The sequence below is a fragment of the Lactuca virosa genome, chromosome 6 (assembly GCF_052849685.1).
Source record: "Lactuca virosa cultivar CGN04683 chromosome 6, Lactuca_virosa_CGN04683_v6, whole genome shotgun sequence".
Classification (NCBI taxonomy): Eukaryota; Viridiplantae; Streptophyta; class Magnoliopsida; order Asterales; family Asteraceae; genus Lactuca; species Lactuca virosa.
The window spans coordinates 74,942,634-74,961,586 of record NC_136431.1 but is presented as its reverse complement, the minus strand read 5'-3'; the positions used below and the strand labels follow the sequence as shown (position 1 = coordinate 74,961,586).

The window sequence follows — 18,953 nt, the reverse complement described above, 5'->3', positions numbered from 1 at the left end:
ATCTCTCCCCTTAAATCCTCGTAGCAGGAACAGCCGCGGTAACTACAGCAACAACAACCTCAGTCACTACAACATAGCGATCATCAAATATCTCAATCATAGCAGTCTTGATAGACCCAAACAGCTCCGAAATAGAATTCCGGACAACAGCATCCACCTTAGTAGCGATCAACTCACGAATGTCATCATTTGTCAATATCGGCCTATCCTGGCCACCAGCTCCAGAACCAAAACCTCTCGTCATCACCATATTGAAAATAAACCAAGATATACATCAGAAAGGTCACAGTTTATACCGCTATAACCAACATGAAAAGACTAACCCTCAGGGTTCTAACTTCCTTGCTACGCATACGGGTCCTGTGCTTCCAGTAGTACGGGCCCATACTACCTTCCACACCTACCCGAACACAAACCCACATCTAGGATACATCCATCCTATCCTTACTCTCTCTCGAGTGGCTAATCCTTCCTTAACTGGCATGCTACACCCACATACTCACTCAAGAAACTTTTGCTAACCTTGTAACCGCTCGTTCATGCTAATCATACATAACACTGGATCTCATAGACGTTCAGATAGTTGATTCTACCTTAAGCCCACAACCAAACAAGGAACATGAAATAAGGATAAATTAAACATTCTCAGGCTATAGAATCTTAGTTATGTATAACTATGATGCACACATTAAACAACTACAATATATGTCAATTTCATCTAACATACAATAAGTCCTCCTAGCTTATCAGGAATCATACATCAGACAATTCTATCATGCAATTGCAGAAGATCCCTAACCTACCACTAGCATGCACTTCTATTATAATCATCAATAAATAAAAGTGTGGGTGACTTGGGGTAAACTTGCTTGCTCCGGCTCATCGTACACATCTCTTCCTTCCTTTGTTACTTTTGAAAACTTTTACAGATCCTTATTCTGAGTCTAGATTCACATGAATGTTCATCCAAATCTCTTAAACCAGGGCTCTGATACCAACTTGTAACATCCCAAAAAACAGAATAAAATTTTCATTTGTCCAAAACCCAGTCCAAAGACCATAATTGTTTACGAAACATTGTTCCAAAAGTAATAATAAAAATCATAGTATCCCAAAATCCAATATCATAAAATTAGAAGGATGTGCACGATCTTGCCTTAAATTTCCCCCGATCATCTGAAGTAACTGAAACAATAAATTGAGACTGTAAGGCAAAGCTTAGTGAGTTTCGCCAATACCACACACATAACCAAAAAAAATAATAGCATGCATACATGAGCCTTCAGCCCGACTGGACCGCATATCAGTGCCTGCAACCTATCTGGACTGCTCTCAGAGCCTTCAACATCAATGGACAGCTACACTGGGCCTTCGGTCTATTTGGACATCTCTCCAGACCTTTCGCCTGACTGGACCGCCACGCAAGCATTCAGTTTATCCGGACCGCCCCGGGTGTCTTGGCCTTGAGCACAAAGCTGGGCTGCCTCAACCCAACAAACCATAACATGTCGACATATACAATAATAATCAATAACCAGTAACACAAATAATCATATAGATCTACCAGTCTAACGTATACTCAATTAACACATGTAATCATATAAATCTACAAATCTAGCACATACTCAGCATAACATCAAACCAATATATCAGTATCCATGATACAGTGGCCGGCCTTGATGCCTTCGACCCACAAGTATAGTGAGGGAAAATCTCACCTCACAGATCGACGAAATAGATGAATAACACGCTACTCTGAATACGAACTCTACCAATCACCTTCACAATAACCAGTGACCAAATCTCAACCCACAGCTCAAAATACCCAAAATACCCCTAGGTCAAACTCAGTCAAAATCTTGGTCAAAGTCAAAAGTCAGAAGGGGTCAACCGAGTCAACTCAGTCGAGTACACCCAATGTACTCAGCTCGTACGCGTTACGTAATGCACCTTGACCGAATTACTGGGAGTTTATCACATACGCACAACATACAATCAGGTACGTCTAGCTTACTTGTCTGCCAACTTCCATTTCTACGAAGTTATTAATCCATTTAGAAACTTCGTCCAAAACCCAGATCTAATACCAAAATAACATTTTAAGTTATAAAGTTTCCAACTTTATGACTTTGCATGGGTAGAAAGTGCCCAATATCAAAAACCCTAACTCCTTAACTCATTAAGATCTCATAGCCCATGCATGGAAGGAAACTAAGGATGAAGATTGTATTTTTATGACTCTAAACACTCCAAAACATCTAAAAGTACATCTCAAATGATTTAGATTAAACCATACCCATAAACACCAAGCTTATGGGACCAAAATGAACGCAAATCCATGGCTAACAAGATCTAAGAAAAACTTCATAAAGATCATAGCTTTTTACCTCCAAGTGGTGCAAAATAATGATGTGCTTCTGGATCTAGGTTGTCTTTGAGCTCCAAGATGATTCCACTTTTTTCTTCCTCCTTCAAGATCACCAAAATACACACTCAAGGCCAAAAATGCTCACATAAGAGGTTAGGGTTAGCTAAGGTAAAAAATGGGGATTGAGGCTGATGAATAAAGGGGTTTTTAGGAGTTAAAGATGTTTAAATATGGTCCAAACCATAAAAATTAGGGTTTGGCCTTCGGCCACATACGCCCAGCGTACTAGGCAAGGCGTTTTTCTCATTTAAGGCTCCTTAGGACCAACTTGCAAACTAATTACATAATAAGGGTTGAAAATATAAATATTTGGGATTTGAGGTGTTACAATATATGCATCTTGATAATTCAGTGCTAAAACTAAATGCACAACAATGCTAAATATTGACTGATATTGGATCTGCTGTATTTGTGGTCTCCATGATTGCCTATCAAGAAACAAAATCTTGAACGTTTTGAGATTGACATCATTCGGTGTCTCACGTTCATATGGATATCAAGACATTTGTTCACTTACCTATATGACTATCTTATACCTTATGGTTTTGATTTAAGTACTTTTCATGGATGGCATACCCTATGATCACTTATGAGTAGTTATTTATTTTTAGATACAAACCATTTTCGGGGTTACTATATAGTTTTTCTCTCATGTCCAAGTGGAGTCTAATGGGGATATGCCCTTTGACACAACAAGTTATTAATACTACTCATGATGCATGGGTTTATGGGGTTACACACAAAGTACAATCCAAGTTCTAAAAGGAAAGAATAATATTATGCAGAGACTAGTTTATTAATTCATCACGTATATAGTGACTTATTAGAAACTAGTATAACTTGAGGGGTTTAACTTATAGCTAATTTGAATACGACTGAATAAAATCTTATTTAAGTATTTAAACTATTTGGTAAGATAAGGATAATCATTAAAACCCTCCTTGACTCCATCCCTATATATATAATTTTAATTTCCCCATTTTGGTTCTCTTTAAAATCTATCACACACAAACTAGGGTTTTGGTGTTCTTCCTTCTCAAGAAATTGAAACATTCCAATATATCTTGTTTGGTATTGTGGGAGACAAAAGGGTTTTTTTCTTGGTGTTTTTGTGGACTAACATTGAAAAAAAAGAAGGATTGTTAGTGTGGTGTGCATATGCGGTAGAAGAGTTATTATTTAGGATCTAGCTAGAAATCATCCAAGCTATTTATGGCATTTATTCCCTTATTTCTCTATGTTTATTTTTCTTCGAGACATTATGTATAGGGTTACATGGATGAATCATGATGGATTTTATTATACATGCTTCCATTGCTATTTTGTTTTTTGGATCTTTCGTGATCCAATAAAACTAATGTTAACTTAGGTGACCACTAGGTGTTTAATACATACTACGAGTAAAATGGTGCGACTATAGTTGCTAAGGTGAATATTTACCAAAAAATACCCCTATACTTTTTTCCTTTTAAAGTTCTTTTTCTTTATGATAACCTATTTATATGACATACTAATATTATAATTATGTTATTTCATTAAGTAAATGTATTTTGAAAAGAGATTTATTACACGCATACTTTGAACTTGGTTTTGATCATGAACATGAGAAACCACGTACGATGGTTTGAGAATGTTTTCCCATCATTTAAGAGTTTGGACTTTGAGATATACATGAGAATTTGGAAGTAGAAGCATTTGCATTGTATTAGATATTTTGATTGTTGTTTTATCTTAAGATTCTGTTGAGATTGTGTTATGCTACTATTGAAGTTCTCCTTCCCTATTTATTGAGCTTGGTATATATCTGCAAGTTTTATAACTTATTTTCGAGGTTTTTACTTTGGGTATGGATGATCACTCTCATCCAAATCCCTTGAAGTGTTGACCTCATGACAGCCTACTAGAATTTTCCAAACTTAACACTTATATTTTGATATGTATTTAGATCAGAAGACTTTTTGAAGACTAAGGACAAATTTACCTCTTGGATATTTAAAAGACATTGTTAAAATCTTGACTATTTAAGACCAAGTTCCGCAAAATATTTTTCTAAAACTATTAATGTTTTGTAAATTAACTGAAATGTTTATTTTAAACGACTATTTCAAATGCCTCATAGGAGGGACGTTTCATTGAAACCACTTCAAACACATTATAGTTCATTCTATTACCAAGAAGGTGCTAGAAAACAAGAAGATGAAGGTGGCAAATTAATGATTGATGTTTCTGGATATCATTGTTGATCGAGTAGAACTCATTTTCTCAACTCCATAATTTGTCCTAATGCTTTGGTTTCCTAAACTTTGATGCATAATAATCTACAAGATAACGAATTTTTAGATATAAAAATGAAGCAACATAACAAAAAAATGTAATGAATGTTTAAATACGTAAAAGAGTAAAATATGTAGTATTTAGTCCATAATATCCATTAAATGGACGAGTACGATGAAATGTTGGTTCAAAAGTTACAAACAGTTTCAGCGAACTACTATGATATAACTTGTTTAGAAAGTGTCTCACATTCTGAAGAGTATATAAGGTGCCTAAACATCAATATTGAGGAAGAATATAAGGCACTTCTTCAGAAGTCCAAAAGGTAACTCCAAATCATAATTTCAGATGAAAACGAATTTCGAAATCATTCAATGGTTCAAAGGGGTTTCTGGAACGTATTTACAAGATGGACTTAAGTAGATTTTGTCGTAGTCAAATTTCGTCCCTTGATACTGATCTACTACCTCTAATAATGTTTTCCCACCGCAAGGGGCAACACCTTGACTCCAACCATTTGTCATGTTCATGTTAAACTAACCTTATAAAGTGCACACTCAAAACCACATTTCTTGCATTAGATCGCTATCTAGATCCTATTTGGAGCTTGTATCATATACGATTACACAAAATGATAAGGTAACACTAAGATCCCTAACGAAATGTGTATTTATATATCCATACATAACACATATTCTTATTTCCTATTTATACTTTATAAACAACACATAAAATCGATGATAAAATGGATTTCTGTCAAATTGATATTGCATTTGATTTTCAACAATTTTAGATGATAAAATATTCAAATCAAGTTAAAATGGATTTATTCCATACAAAAAAAAATAGTGTTTGACATTTTAGGGTCATCAATCATTTAAGGCTGTTAGAATTCATGAGTAACAAGTAAGATTTTAAGGTATACTTGAGTATGTGCGAAGAAGTAAAGAGTGCATATGTGGAAGAGCTCGTTTGTTTATGAACACATCAAATCACAAAGGGTTCCCCACATAGCGGAGTAAGATGCACATTAATAGATATGGTCTATTGTTGAAAGAAACAACAATTTTTGGTTCAATGAGGTCCGCTTCGATTGATCATTGATCCAAACATACCTCTTTTAAAGTGTCCTAAATTATTTTCCAAATGTTATAAAACTATCATTTGTGATCCCAATCCTCTTGTAGTGTAATTAATGACATAAATACATGTTTTGTACCAATAATTCGCTTTCTCAAACCGATTAAAAGTTGTGGTGGAGTGAGAACAAAACATGAAGGGTATCGCATATGATTTTAGGGGTACCATGCCGAAAATTTTGCATTACACCAGAAAAAATTAAAAAAAAATTACACTAGGCCGGAAAAATCGAGGGTATCCCGGATCGGATCCGAGATAGCTCGTACAACGTATTGGGTCCGTTCCTGAATCAATGCCTTTAACTAATCTATTCTAGACTTCCCATATCAATTTCGAAGTTGTTATTGTCCTTTGTATCGTTCGTCTCCTACAAATTTCGTGAAATTGAGGCCCTACACGGTTGAAATATTTGCTACGACAAGTGACTTTTTACACAATCCTCTCAATATCCAAGATTTAGTAATCACACTCTATTATTAACATAAATAATTTCTAACATATACTAGTATTTCGTTAACATGCAAACATAACCCATAAAATTATTAGCTCAACCATTAGTGAACAAAGAATTAAAATTGTAATTGTAATTTAACAAAACCTGAAAAATCCATTTGGTGGAGATCAACATTTAGCTATGAAGCCAATAAATTTTCTCTATAGAGGAGAGGCATTTCACGTATTTTTCCTCTCACTTGTAAATTGATGAAAATTTATCGACTTCATGGCTTTACGAAAATCTTCCTTCCTTATTACAACACTCAGACTTGTATACTTAAAAGAGGTGATCCTATTAGAACTTTAACAATTGTTTCTAACAATTTTCAAAGTGCCAATAACATCAACCCTACATAATTTCGTCGATTAGCTACCATTAATGCATAATTTCATCCTCAGAACCCGTAAGACATTCCTTCTCATCTTGATCAAACCCTTCAAGACAAGGATGTGGAGAATGGCCTTTTCCAAAAGACCGAATGTGATCCTTGAGTGATCTTTTATGTTTAAAATCCGATCCACAAGTGCAATACCACAATTTGCCACAGTTTTTCTCATGTGTCCTCCAATCTCCCTTGACCGCAAACTTTTTTGTGCAATACTTCCTGCATGTAAACGGTTTAACCCCATGCTTCCTCTTGTAGTGTGTTTGAAGAGTACGAAAATCCTTCAAGGGCTTGGCTCGAGGGTGGTTGATGTTGTTCTTGCACCCTTGAGCACAACAATAGCATGGAAGCCTTAACATGGCTGCTGGTTGTGCACCCTTTAGCGATTCTGGTCCTTTCCTGTATTCAGATCCATGTCCCCACATGTGCATCTGTAACCATTTCAAGAATCGTAAACGTCAACCCTTGAAAGTCTCTAATTTGACTTTTGGTCAAGGTATTCAGATTGATTTTAAAGCATGAAATGGTAGAAGTGTATTCATTGCGAGATACAAACATCGGGTGTAACTAAGAAAACCAATCATTCCAATCATTAAAGCATTATAGAGTTGTATTGACAAAAAATTCATTGATTGACTGATTGATTTTATGACCATTTCAAGAGTCATTTACCTATGACCCTACTCCAATGGAAGAAATGAACAAAGAAAAATTAGGCACCTTTAAATCTTTAATCATCCCAAATGATGACCAAAATTTATGGGATCAGTAATAAATTACAAAAATGGACAACATTTTCAACGTAAACTTTGATCAATCAGTCAGTCTTCCACTACAATAAAGTTACCCAATGTTTTCCCAGTTTGAAACTACTCAAAGGATTTCAAAAAAGTGACACAGTAATGTACAGTATATATCTCCTTCCTTTCCGATTAATTTTTAGAATTTTATTTTATTTTATTATCTAATTAATTCTCATGATGCATGAATCTTGGTATGCTTGTATATATGAACATGAAAAACTTAACCATCTAACCATCGCAATAACGCTACAAATGGTTAACTTTTTTTCTGTTTTACGAAACTAAATGCAAAATAATAAAATAAGATGCATCGATAGAGATGATCGGATAAAATATGTATATATAATATAAAAAGCTTTACCTGCATGTTATTGTATCTATTGAACGTTTTGTTGCATAAGGAACAAACAAACTGCATAGGTCCAACTAGGATTTGCGATGGTGTTGGTATCCAAAACCTAGTCTGATCATGATCGCTGTTATGATCATTATTGAACTTTACCATCTTCATATCCGATTTAATCTCATCTTCTTGCTTAAACTCCTCAAAAAGTTCTTTAGTGACCACTGAATCTTCTGCGTAACTAGGCAATCCGATATGCAGTGTTACTGTCAGTTTCTCGATGTTATGATCTTCTTCTTTGATCGTCAAAACCCTATCTTTATCATCTTGGTTGATAAGTTGACTGAGTAGGGGTAAGCATTGAATGGTTTCGTGGCTAAAATCTTGTTCTTTAGAGAACGTCATAGTGTCATATGAAGAGGATGATGAAGTAGAAGGAGGAGATGGCTTGAGCCATTCAAAGAACGGTGGAGCTTCAAAGCACATAATGTGTTATGGCCATGAAGAGGGGAATGAGAAGGGAGATTAAATGGGTGTGAAAGGGTGGATTTTACTTATCAAAGTAAGGTGGTTTGGTTAAGTCCTTTTGCCTTTCTTTCTATCTTTATTCATGCCTTTAAGGTGCGTGTGTGTTCGAGAAAAAGACATGAGTGGTGGTGGTCAATTAGGGAAAATGGTTGATTGACAAAAAAGGACCCTAGGAGCAACCAAAATTGTGAGATTTCCTACTTTTATTTGTATAACATAATGTTAATCATAAAGAATGGCAATTAACTTTGTCTTACTTTTTAATTTAACTATTATAAAGTTTAACATTATAAACAAAAAATGTTAACATAGTAAAAAGATTAAAGAATTGACCATAATTGATCAGAAATAGGAATCGTTCTTAATCAACTATTTTATACAACATTATATATTGAACAATTAAAAAATATTCTATACCAAACCTGATGTAAACTGAGACAACGATGAATATGGGAAGGAGAGACACCACAAGAAAAGACCCATGTGCCGAGGACATCTATGGCGACAACAACAGTCGTCGTTACAACGTGCTCTATCCCGACGACATGTCGTCAATATAGGGTTGACCAAATTTGTTTGACCAGAGTTTCTATGCCGACGACTGTCGTCACCATAGCTTAGGCGAGAACAAAATGGTTTACACGTTTTTTGAAAACTTATGTCGACGACATGTCGTTAATATATGTTACGAAAATATAAATTTTATTTATTTATAATTCATGATGCAGAATAAAGAAAATGATGTCTTTTGTAAGCTGTACCGATGACGACTTGTCGTCGATATAGAGGGAAGACAATCTGAGTGCACTCTATCCCGACGACATGTCGACAAAAAATAATTTTGATATTATTTTTTTAATTTGCAAGAAGTACGAAACGACGTCGTTTACTTTAACCATATACCGACGACATGTCGTCGACACGGGAATTAAACTCAACGAACAGGTCAGTCAACTCTCATTTGCAGCACCGCACACATAATCATTCTCTCTCGATCTCTCCAACACGATTCTCCACCGACAACCCTTCCCGCCACTCCCCTTCACCGTTGACCTCATGTAATTCCTCTTTTCTGATTTCACTATTTTTCGGGTTCGATTCGGAGATTTTCGTGTTTTTTTTTCAGTTTTTGCTTTATTTCACGGTAAGGCAGTAACCAGAGGACCACCGACGATGACAACGAGTTCCACCAATCAGCTACTTCCGGCCACCACAGTAGGACCTTCACGTAAGATTTTTTGATTTCTCAAATTTTTTTTTTTTGGAAAGGGAACTTCCCTAACGAGGGTTTCCGGTCCAGCTTTCGTGCACCGACTAATCCCCCGCTGCAAACATGAGACTTTGCCTCATGCCCTGGAGTCACTGCAGGCGAACCTCCATAGCCACAAGGGGTGAGTAGTGCCAGGATTTGAACATTGGTCAATAGGTTATCCACCATATCTTCCACATGCCTTACCAAGTCACCACAACCCAAGTGGTTTCAAATTTTTTAATGCAGTGTATTTGTTGTAAATAGCATAATTACAAAATCTATGAAAAATATTTTTTTAAAAAAATTGGTTATACTGATGACATTTCGTCGGTATAGGTCTTAATTGTAAAAATGATTTTGACCTATACCGACAACATGTCGTCGTTATAGCTCAAACTATAAAAACGGTTATATTTGTCGTCGACATATCGTTGCTATAGTGTGGATCTATACTGAAGACAAGTCGTCTGTATAGAGTTGATCTATGGCGAAGACTTCGTCGGTACAAGTAATTAATAAAACTTTTTTTCGAAAATCATTCTCGACGGACTCTGGGTCGACAACTTGTCGTCGGTATAGGGGGTAACTATTCGACGACTTTTTCCACCTATCGCGGTTAGGCTATATCGGCGACTCGTTTGTCGGTATAGGCTACCTCGACGAATAGTCGTCGACATAGGGTTAAAATTTGACATCGCCATCAAAGTGGATTTCTATAGTGAGAATATCGCACACTAAGTTCCTATACATAATGAAAACTAAAGCCCAAAAATCTCCACAATACATTAAACTTATGGATTTAATGTATTATATTATCATTATCTTTAGTTTTCATATAAGTGTATTAATTTTTCTAAAACACATTGAATTCTATGAAAATTCGATAAACGTTTATTTTAAACATAAAAGAAAATCCCATTAAAAAGTTCAATGACTTTAAATATTCATTGAACTCCAACGCTAAATCCAATTATTATTTAATTTAATCTTTTAAATGTCAATTAGACATTAAACTCTACCATTAAACTATATATTGTGGATAATCAAACTCATATACCAAAAATTTATTAACTAGCTCAACTTTAGCCCTTGTACCCCCATTAACTCCACTTTCAGTTCTATGCACCAAATTAATAGCTATAGTTCTTGTATCTCCAAACTAGCCACAAAATTTAACTTTTGTTAACAATGCACTATCAAAGTTAATAAAAAATAAGCAACAACATTATTTCATTGTTAAAATTATAACACACACAAAAACATATATATATATATATATATATATATATATATATATATATATATATATATATAGGAGTAGGATCAAATGAGAACACCTAAAAGGTTGAGAACGCGAGAACAGATCCCATCCATCTATTATCTTAGATCTAAGGCTATAATTAATTAGAAATTTTGTTATTATTAAAATGTTTAAATTCAATTAATTTGAATTAAAAATAAGAAAAGGGTATCATGGTAATTAATCATTCCCTTATTTTAAACAACTCCTAAAATCTCTCATTCTCTCTATAAACCTATGACTTCATCATTCACTCCACTATTTTCGACTTCATCTTTCTCTCTATACCTAGGGTACGCCTCCCTCGCCTGTACATCGGTCTCAATCGTTTCATCTAAATCAGAACCTCACGGTGGTTATTCTTGGCAGCGAATGAAGAAGAAGAAAGGGAAAGAAGGGGGCTCGGTGGTGGCAGATTGATCGCAAAGAGGAGGGGGAAAAAGGACCACCGGTTATGCTGGTTTGTTGCTGCGAATTTATCATGGTTCAATTTTGTTTGAAATTTGACTCTTGAAGATTAGTCTACGGATTCTTGATGCCTGTAACAGCCATCTAAATTATCCATACAACAGAGCTCGGCCCATATTACTACTTACTGTCGATTGCCAAACCCTATATCAGGATCTTCACTCCCCAGAACCTGCCGTCGTCCCCAAATCCTAGCCACCGAGTGTGTGCGAGAGAGAGAGACAGAGAGGTAAGAGAATACCAGAAATCAGGCGTGTGATTAGGTCACAACGTAAGGGAGCAGGGTCGTTCTTTAAGCCCCATACCCACCACCGGAAGGGGCCTGCTAGGTTCCGCAGCCTCGACTTTGGAGAACACAATGGTTACCTCAAGGGTGTAATCACCGAAATCATCCACGATCCCGACCGTGGTGCTCCTCTGGCTCGCGTCACATTCTGTTATCCTTTCCTCTACAAGCGTTCGAGGTGAGGGGGAAAAGCCAAGAGGCTGCTGCCTCTTTTGATTTCCCCAGGGTTAACTTTGACTTGAGGCTTTTTTTTGCTGACTGGTTGAGTTATTCTTATGATTCTTCTGATCTTATTTGTGACACTCTCTAAGTTAGCAATGGGTTTTGTCATGTGCCTCATGGGATCGGCAGCTATGGTATTTATTTATGATTAGAGTGGTATTCATTATGATTGGATTTGTATTCATTTGTGATTAACGATATATATTCATTTATGAATAATTAATTATTTTTATTATAATTTTTGGTTATGTTGTATTCAAATGTGATTATAGAAAAATAGATTGGTATTACATTGTAACTTGTTGTTTTATTATTTATGAATAGATGTGTAATCTAGATATAAATATCTAATATTTTTATTTATTTATGATTATAGTTGTATTGTAGTTTTTCTCTATAAATTGTGTTATATTTGTTTATTATTATAATTTAATTCATCTATTCATTCACGATTACAACAGATTCATATATGACTATAAATATGTTTTTATTTTTGTATGATTAAAAATATTCGGTTGAAATGATTAATCTTTTTGATATATTGGTAAAAAATAAAAAATAAAAAACATTTTTAATCATGGTAAAAACGTTTTTTTAATAATCTGATTGTTTAAAAATAGACGTGAAATTGGAGAAAAAAAATATTTTTTAAGAAAAAAAAATTAAATTTTTTAGTTTTAATTTTTTTTTGATAAAAATGTTTTTTTATATTTCATTAATAAGAAAAATAAAAAATCATATATTTCCTTCTATTTTGGTAACTGATCCTAAATTTAAGGGAATTTGATTGATTTTATTTTATTTTAATTTAATTTAAATATACAATTACTAATATGCCCTTATATATTGATTGGTCTAGAACTGTTCTCGCGTTCTCAACCTTTTAAGTGTTGTCATTTGATCCTTTCCCTATATATATATATATATATATATATATATATATATATATATATATATATATATATATATATATATATATATATATATAGTATTTTAAGAATAATAATGTATATTAAGTTCGTTGTCATCATTGATATTTAATCATATGTGAAATTAGAATTTACATGACAGGTAATTCTATCTACATCTAACTTAAATATCTCTCTATACTAATAAATGAATAGTTTTAATCTTTTTTTGATATGTGACATTATAATACAACTGCTCATTAATATTATATCATGTGTTAGGAAGATATATTAGACAAATCACTATCACAGTTAATGACGTTAAGGTTTTAAATAATAGATTTTAACTTTTTTATAGAAACATTTACATTTTGTAATTATATGTTAAATATGAAGTTATAACTAACTTTAAAATTTTGTTATATCTCTTAATTAATAATTTATTTAAAATAATTGATTAATAATTATAAATTTTTATTATGAAAATTTAATTAATTTTGTAACAATGGTTCCCACGAGTTATAAACTAGTCTCTCTATTCTAATAAAAGAATAGATTTATTCTTCTTTTGCCATATATTATCCTATTAGGTTACCTAATTAATGTCATATTATTTGTCAACCTATTGATTCTCTATTTCAAATTTTAAATTTTAAATTTTTCGCTTTAATTACATTAAATTAATAACATTATAATAAAAAATTAAAATAACATTAATAAAAATTATAATATCACGTATTTATTTAAATCAATGATTATAATTTTATATATAACTAAAAACTTATCTCTTAATTAACAGTTTATTTAAATTAATTTATTAATAATTTTGATTTTTTTACTATGAAAATTTAATTAATTTTATAATCGTGGTTCTCACGGGTTATAAATTAGTATTTTAATAAACAAAACTTAATCATGACACACGTCGCTTTTCTAGATTCATTTTTGACACGTGTCACCTTTATTAAACTTCTCATTTTATTTCCGGTTAAGATTAAACGCAATCCCATATTATTGCTTCTAGATTTGAAATGGCATTCAAATTGTAAAAATAAATCCTATAATTTTGAATTCTTTCTTATTTAATAAAGTCAATATGTTTTTAATTATGTAATTTTTAATGTATCCTAAAATCAAAAATAGATTATTCAACTTACCTTTATAAATATAATCCTTCTATATTTTATAATTTGTTTGTTAATAATGAATTATGTATCTTTTTCTACCAAGTGTATAATTAAATAATTTTTTATCGATTTGTTGCTACCTATGGTTTTTCACGAGTTATAACCTAATTACTCTAAACAAACACTAAATATCTTTATATTCGCTTGAGTAGAAACGAATAACCAAATCAAAATATATAGAAGTGTAAACAAATATCATATTGCTTATAAGGAGATGCAAAACCACAAAATTTTAAATCAAAAAAGGTTGGTGCTTAAAAAGCAAAAACTTACAAGCCTGGGTTCCACTTTGAAAATTGAGTCTTGAGGTAACATAAGCTAAGTAGTTATCATGGAATTAAACCAAAACTAAAGACAATTTTAATTTTTTTGCCACTACAAAGAAAATGAGATCGAGCACTTCAAGTAATTGGAACGCAAAAATACTTGGTCAAAGAAGTAATGGTCAATGCCTACTTCAGAATACAATGTAATCAGCAAAAAGTGCTTGAAAGTACGTACAACAAAATAAGCATATGGTACAACATATTACAACAACATAAGAGATACCTATTTCTTGGAAAATATATAAGTCCTGAAATTAATAAGTGTGGATAAACAATGCTTAAAATAAGTTTTCCTTCAACAATAGCTGCTAAAAGGGAGTTTTATTACTTTGAATTTTAGTCAACACATGCTTCATCATTTTTCAGAAATTTTGATGTTTTAGTTGACTTTTGGTCAAAATCAATGGTATTTCAATTTTCCATCCTTCTCCAAATCAACGCATCATTTAATTTATTTTTATCGGTTTGTGAAACAATTAAGTTTTTTTTTTCAAAATGAATTCATCACGCCATGGAATATATTTTAAAGAAATTAATTCCTATTCAGCAAAACCCTCATTGGAAAATTATATGGTATTCAAACCAATGAGTAACTATAGTAAGAAAAATATAATTTAAGAAAAAGATAATGATGGATGCATGGATGATTCAGTCAAATATTCATTATAGAAACTAGCGGAAAAACCCGGGCTTCGTCCCAGGCCGTTTTTTGTGTTTTTTATGAAAAAATATAAAAGTTTTGACTGTAAGGACCAAAAGTATCAAAATGGCTAAAGAATTAAATGAGTTTGAATTAGCAAGTTTTTAGAAAATTGACCAAAGTTGTCAATTCCTTAAAGTTTTGTAGCCAAAATCTGAATATTAAAAGGTTCCTAAAAAATGTAAAAATTTTGATTCCAATGACCAAAAATGTCAAAATCAAAAGTGTCAAAATGGCTAAATAATTAAAGGGGTTGGAATTAGCAAGTTTTTAGAACAGGGACCAAAGTCGTCAATTTCTTAAAGTTTTGTGGCCAAACTTTGAATATTAAAAGGTTCCTAAAAATGAAAAATTTTTGATTCCAATGACCAAAAGTGTCAAAATGGGTAAAAAAGAAGGGGCAAAGTTGACAAAAAAAAAAGACAAATTTACTATAAGGGGTTCGAATTAGCAAGTTTTTGGAAAAGGTACCAAAGTTGTTAATTCCTTAAAGCTTTGTGGCCAAACTTTAAATATTAAAAGGAAACCAAAAGTGTAAAAATGGGTAAAAAGAAGGACCAATTATGTCAAACTCTTAGGAACTTTACTGTTCCTAAGGGAACATAATATATATATATATATATATATATATATATATATATATATATATATATATATATATATATATATATATATACTTATGACTTATAATTCTCTTAAAATATTGTTGTTATGTTAGATTTCTTACTATGTACTGGTAAAATAAAATATATGTTGTCTAAATTCTAAATCTCGTATTCCAAGGGTTTAAATTTTTACCGTCTTCCATGTCGAGGAAAAGACTAAATAATAAAGAAGAATGGAATGTGAAACCAGAAACCATCAATAGGTAATAAAGGAAGAATTTTGGATGTATTTTTCTTCTCAATGTTAGGTCTTATGCAAGTCACTCAAGTTAGATGACATTCATTTGGAGGTCGTCTAGGTTTCTTCCTTTGTTAGTTGAATAAGACCTAACACAATTTGTTAATTCGGATTTTCATATTTGAAAACTTCAAATTGTGAATTATTGGGTATAATAAAATGATTACATCTTTTCGAACTTTGATTAAAGTAACAATAAATATATATATATATATATATATATATATATATATATATATATATATATATATATATATATATATATGTTGGTTCTCTTCAGATTAATAAAAAATTTGAGATTGTGAGATAGGTGGATAACCCTTTGATGTTATGATCTTTATTTATAAAATACGGCGGTGGCATAATTGTAAATATATTGGTAACTTTTCAAATTAACGTCGTTAGTAACCATTGTAGAGCTAGTATTGTAATTTTGCAAAGAATCATTTCAGTTTTGCAGAGGCTGCGATACTGTAACCTTCTATACTCTTGTTTTGTTTTTCGATCAAAATCTCACTTAGAAACTCTCACGGAAACCCTTTTTTTCTTTCTTTATCGCATTTTGCCCTAGTTTTCGTTTGTTAGTTGTGCAAATTATGTTTGGAAAATCAGTAAATGTCTTCAGGAGAAAATATAAACGAAGTCGCATCTTCGTTAATCCGAATGAAAGGTTAGAATGCGAGTAATTTTTCATTTTATTGATAATGCATGTTTGTTTTAATTAGTTAACTATAGTTTTATGTTGATAATGATGATTTTTGTTTTGATTCAGTAGTTTTTTCGTCATTTTTACTTGATTTTGATGTTTTTCTCGTTTACAGTTCATCTGTTTTTTATTATATTTGTTTGTTGTGGTTTTCGATGTAAGTAGTTGTTTATATTCTTATAGATAAGGATTTCAAAAGAAACTATGTTCGAAAAAAGTTCAAAAATCAAAAAAATCTCGAAGGCGGTAGAAGTGTTGTTATTTCGGAAGGCACAGTTCAAATAATCGACGTTCAAAGACGTTTCTGTGATACTTTTTGTCTCATTTTCTTCTATAATTTTTTTATTCATAATTGATTATCATATTTTGTGATTATGTATTTCTATGTATCAAACGTGAATATGAAGATTTTTCTAGAGAAGTTAAAGATAAAATTTCAAAGAGAAGAAATGTTAAAGGTATTTGTTGTAATCATAACTGATTTTGTGATTTTTTCAGTGGATTGAACATTATTTCTAGTTCTAATTATAAATGATTTTATACGTTTGTTTATAATCATTAGTAAATAGTAATGATAAATGTATGTTTTTATAATCATTATTGATTGTGTGATTTAAAATCATAGTTTATTTTTTATTCATAATTGATTATCATATTTTGTGATTATGTATTTCTATTTATCAAACGTGAATATGAAGATCTTTCTGGAGAAGTTAAATAGAAATTTTCAAAGAGAAAAAATGTTAAAGGTATTTGTTGTAATCATAACTGATTTTTGTGATTTTTTCAGTGGGTTGAACATAACATTTAGTTGTATGTTTTTTTCTAGTTCTAATCATAAATGATTTTATATGTTTGTTTCTAATCATTAGTAAATAATAATGATAAATGTATGTTTGTATAATCATTAATGATTGTGTGATTTAAAATCATAGTTTACTAGTTATATGCATTTTTGTTCTGTATTAATTATTAATTATGTTAATTTTTTTTGTAGTAAATGCTTCTGTTTATGAGAAGGAAAGCGAAGATATTTTAGAGAAAAATTTCAAGGTTAAATATGATAAAGTTATGTTTTTGCAATCACAGGTGATTATGTTTCTTCATTTGTAACTGATTTTATGTATTATGTTTTCTTTTTTACTAACACTATTTTTTCTAATAAAAATTGTAGTTAAAAAAGGTAATTTAGAGAGCTTAAGACAGACACGATCATCTTCCAAAAAATAAAAGGCCAAGGAGGTGGTGCAAACACGGTCAAAGAAATCCAAAAACAGTTATTGAACAACCAAAAGTGAACCTAACTGCTAAGGGAAAGAAATTAGTTTTTGAGAAGGTCAAAACTGTAAGCAAGAAACGTGAACTATCTGATGAAGATGATTCTGATTTTCAGAGTCTTCCTGGATGTTCAAAGAAACCAAAGAGAGAAGCTAAAGGTTTGAAGAAAGATAAAAAAAGATGTTGTTATAAAAGAATTTTCTTCATTGAAGAACAAATGTTCACCCGGGTCATTGTTGGGTGTTATTCAAGGTTTAAGTAGAGAATAGAAGGATTGTGTTAGGGCTATGGGATTTGGGAGTTTGTTACAGATGAAGATGATTGACAAACCGTTAAAGATTGTTTATTATGTTCTTGGTCATTTTAATTTTGAAACTTTGAAGGTGGAGTTTGAGAATTGTCAACTTAGTGTTGATAGTAAATCTGTTCATGAGATGTTAGGATTACCATCTGGTGGCTCATTACTTTCAAACATGGATTACATTTCCGAGAATAATGAAGAGATTGTATGTTTGAGTGGAAGAAATAGTATGGAAATATTTGATAAATTGAGATCGAAACAGCTAAAGAATGAACTTGTTTGAACTAGTGCAGCGGATGATAACTTTAGAATCAATTTTTTGGTTCTTTTTATTAATACATTATGTAAGTCTACAAGCATGGGTAGATGTGATTTGAATCCATTGTGTTTAATCAGAAGAGATACAGATTTAAGTAGCATTGACTGGTACGATTTCATTGTCGATTGTTTGGTTAGGACGAAGAAGGTTTACAACTCAAAGAAAGAATCTTCTTTCTATTATGGACCAGCAGCATACCTTATGGTACGTGAGCTAATTTTTAATATTAAATCTTCTTTTTAGTTGTCAAAATATGTTTGTTTTTATTTTTAAGCGTATATGATTGTATAATCATATATGATTAATTATATATCACACAGCATAATCGCATAAGATTATTCATATATATTATGATTAATGATATATTTGATTTGTATAAATCATATATGATTGTATAATC

General features: G+C 31.8%; 1 protein-coding gene across 1 annotated transcript; it reads right to left on the bottom strand.

The window, feature by feature from the left end:
• Positions 1-6,400: 6,400 nt before the first annotated feature.
• Positions 6,401-8,431, bottom strand: LOC145120186 (zinc finger protein WIP3-like). Its single transcript, XM_079055998.1, has 2 exons — positions 7,888-8,431; positions 6,401-7,154 (listed from the first exon to the last, which is right to left on the bottom strand). Exons 1-2 carry the CDS (start codon positions 8,353-8,355, stop codon positions 6,714-6,716), a joined length of 909 nt encoding a protein of 302 aa, XP_078912124.1. The 5' UTR covers positions 8,356-8,431; the 3' UTR covers positions 6,401-6,713.
• Positions 8,432-18,953: the final 10,522 nt, after the last annotated feature.

Coding starts and splice junctions, on each gene's coding strand:
- LOC145120186 (XM_079055998.1), bottom strand. CDS start 8,355: ATGTGCTTTGAAGCTCCACCGTTCTTTGAATGGCTCAAGCCATCTCCT. Junction 7,155..7,887: donor ATAGATACAATAACATGCAG/GTAAAGCTTTTT, acceptor AAATGGTTACAG/ATGCACATGTGGGGACATGG.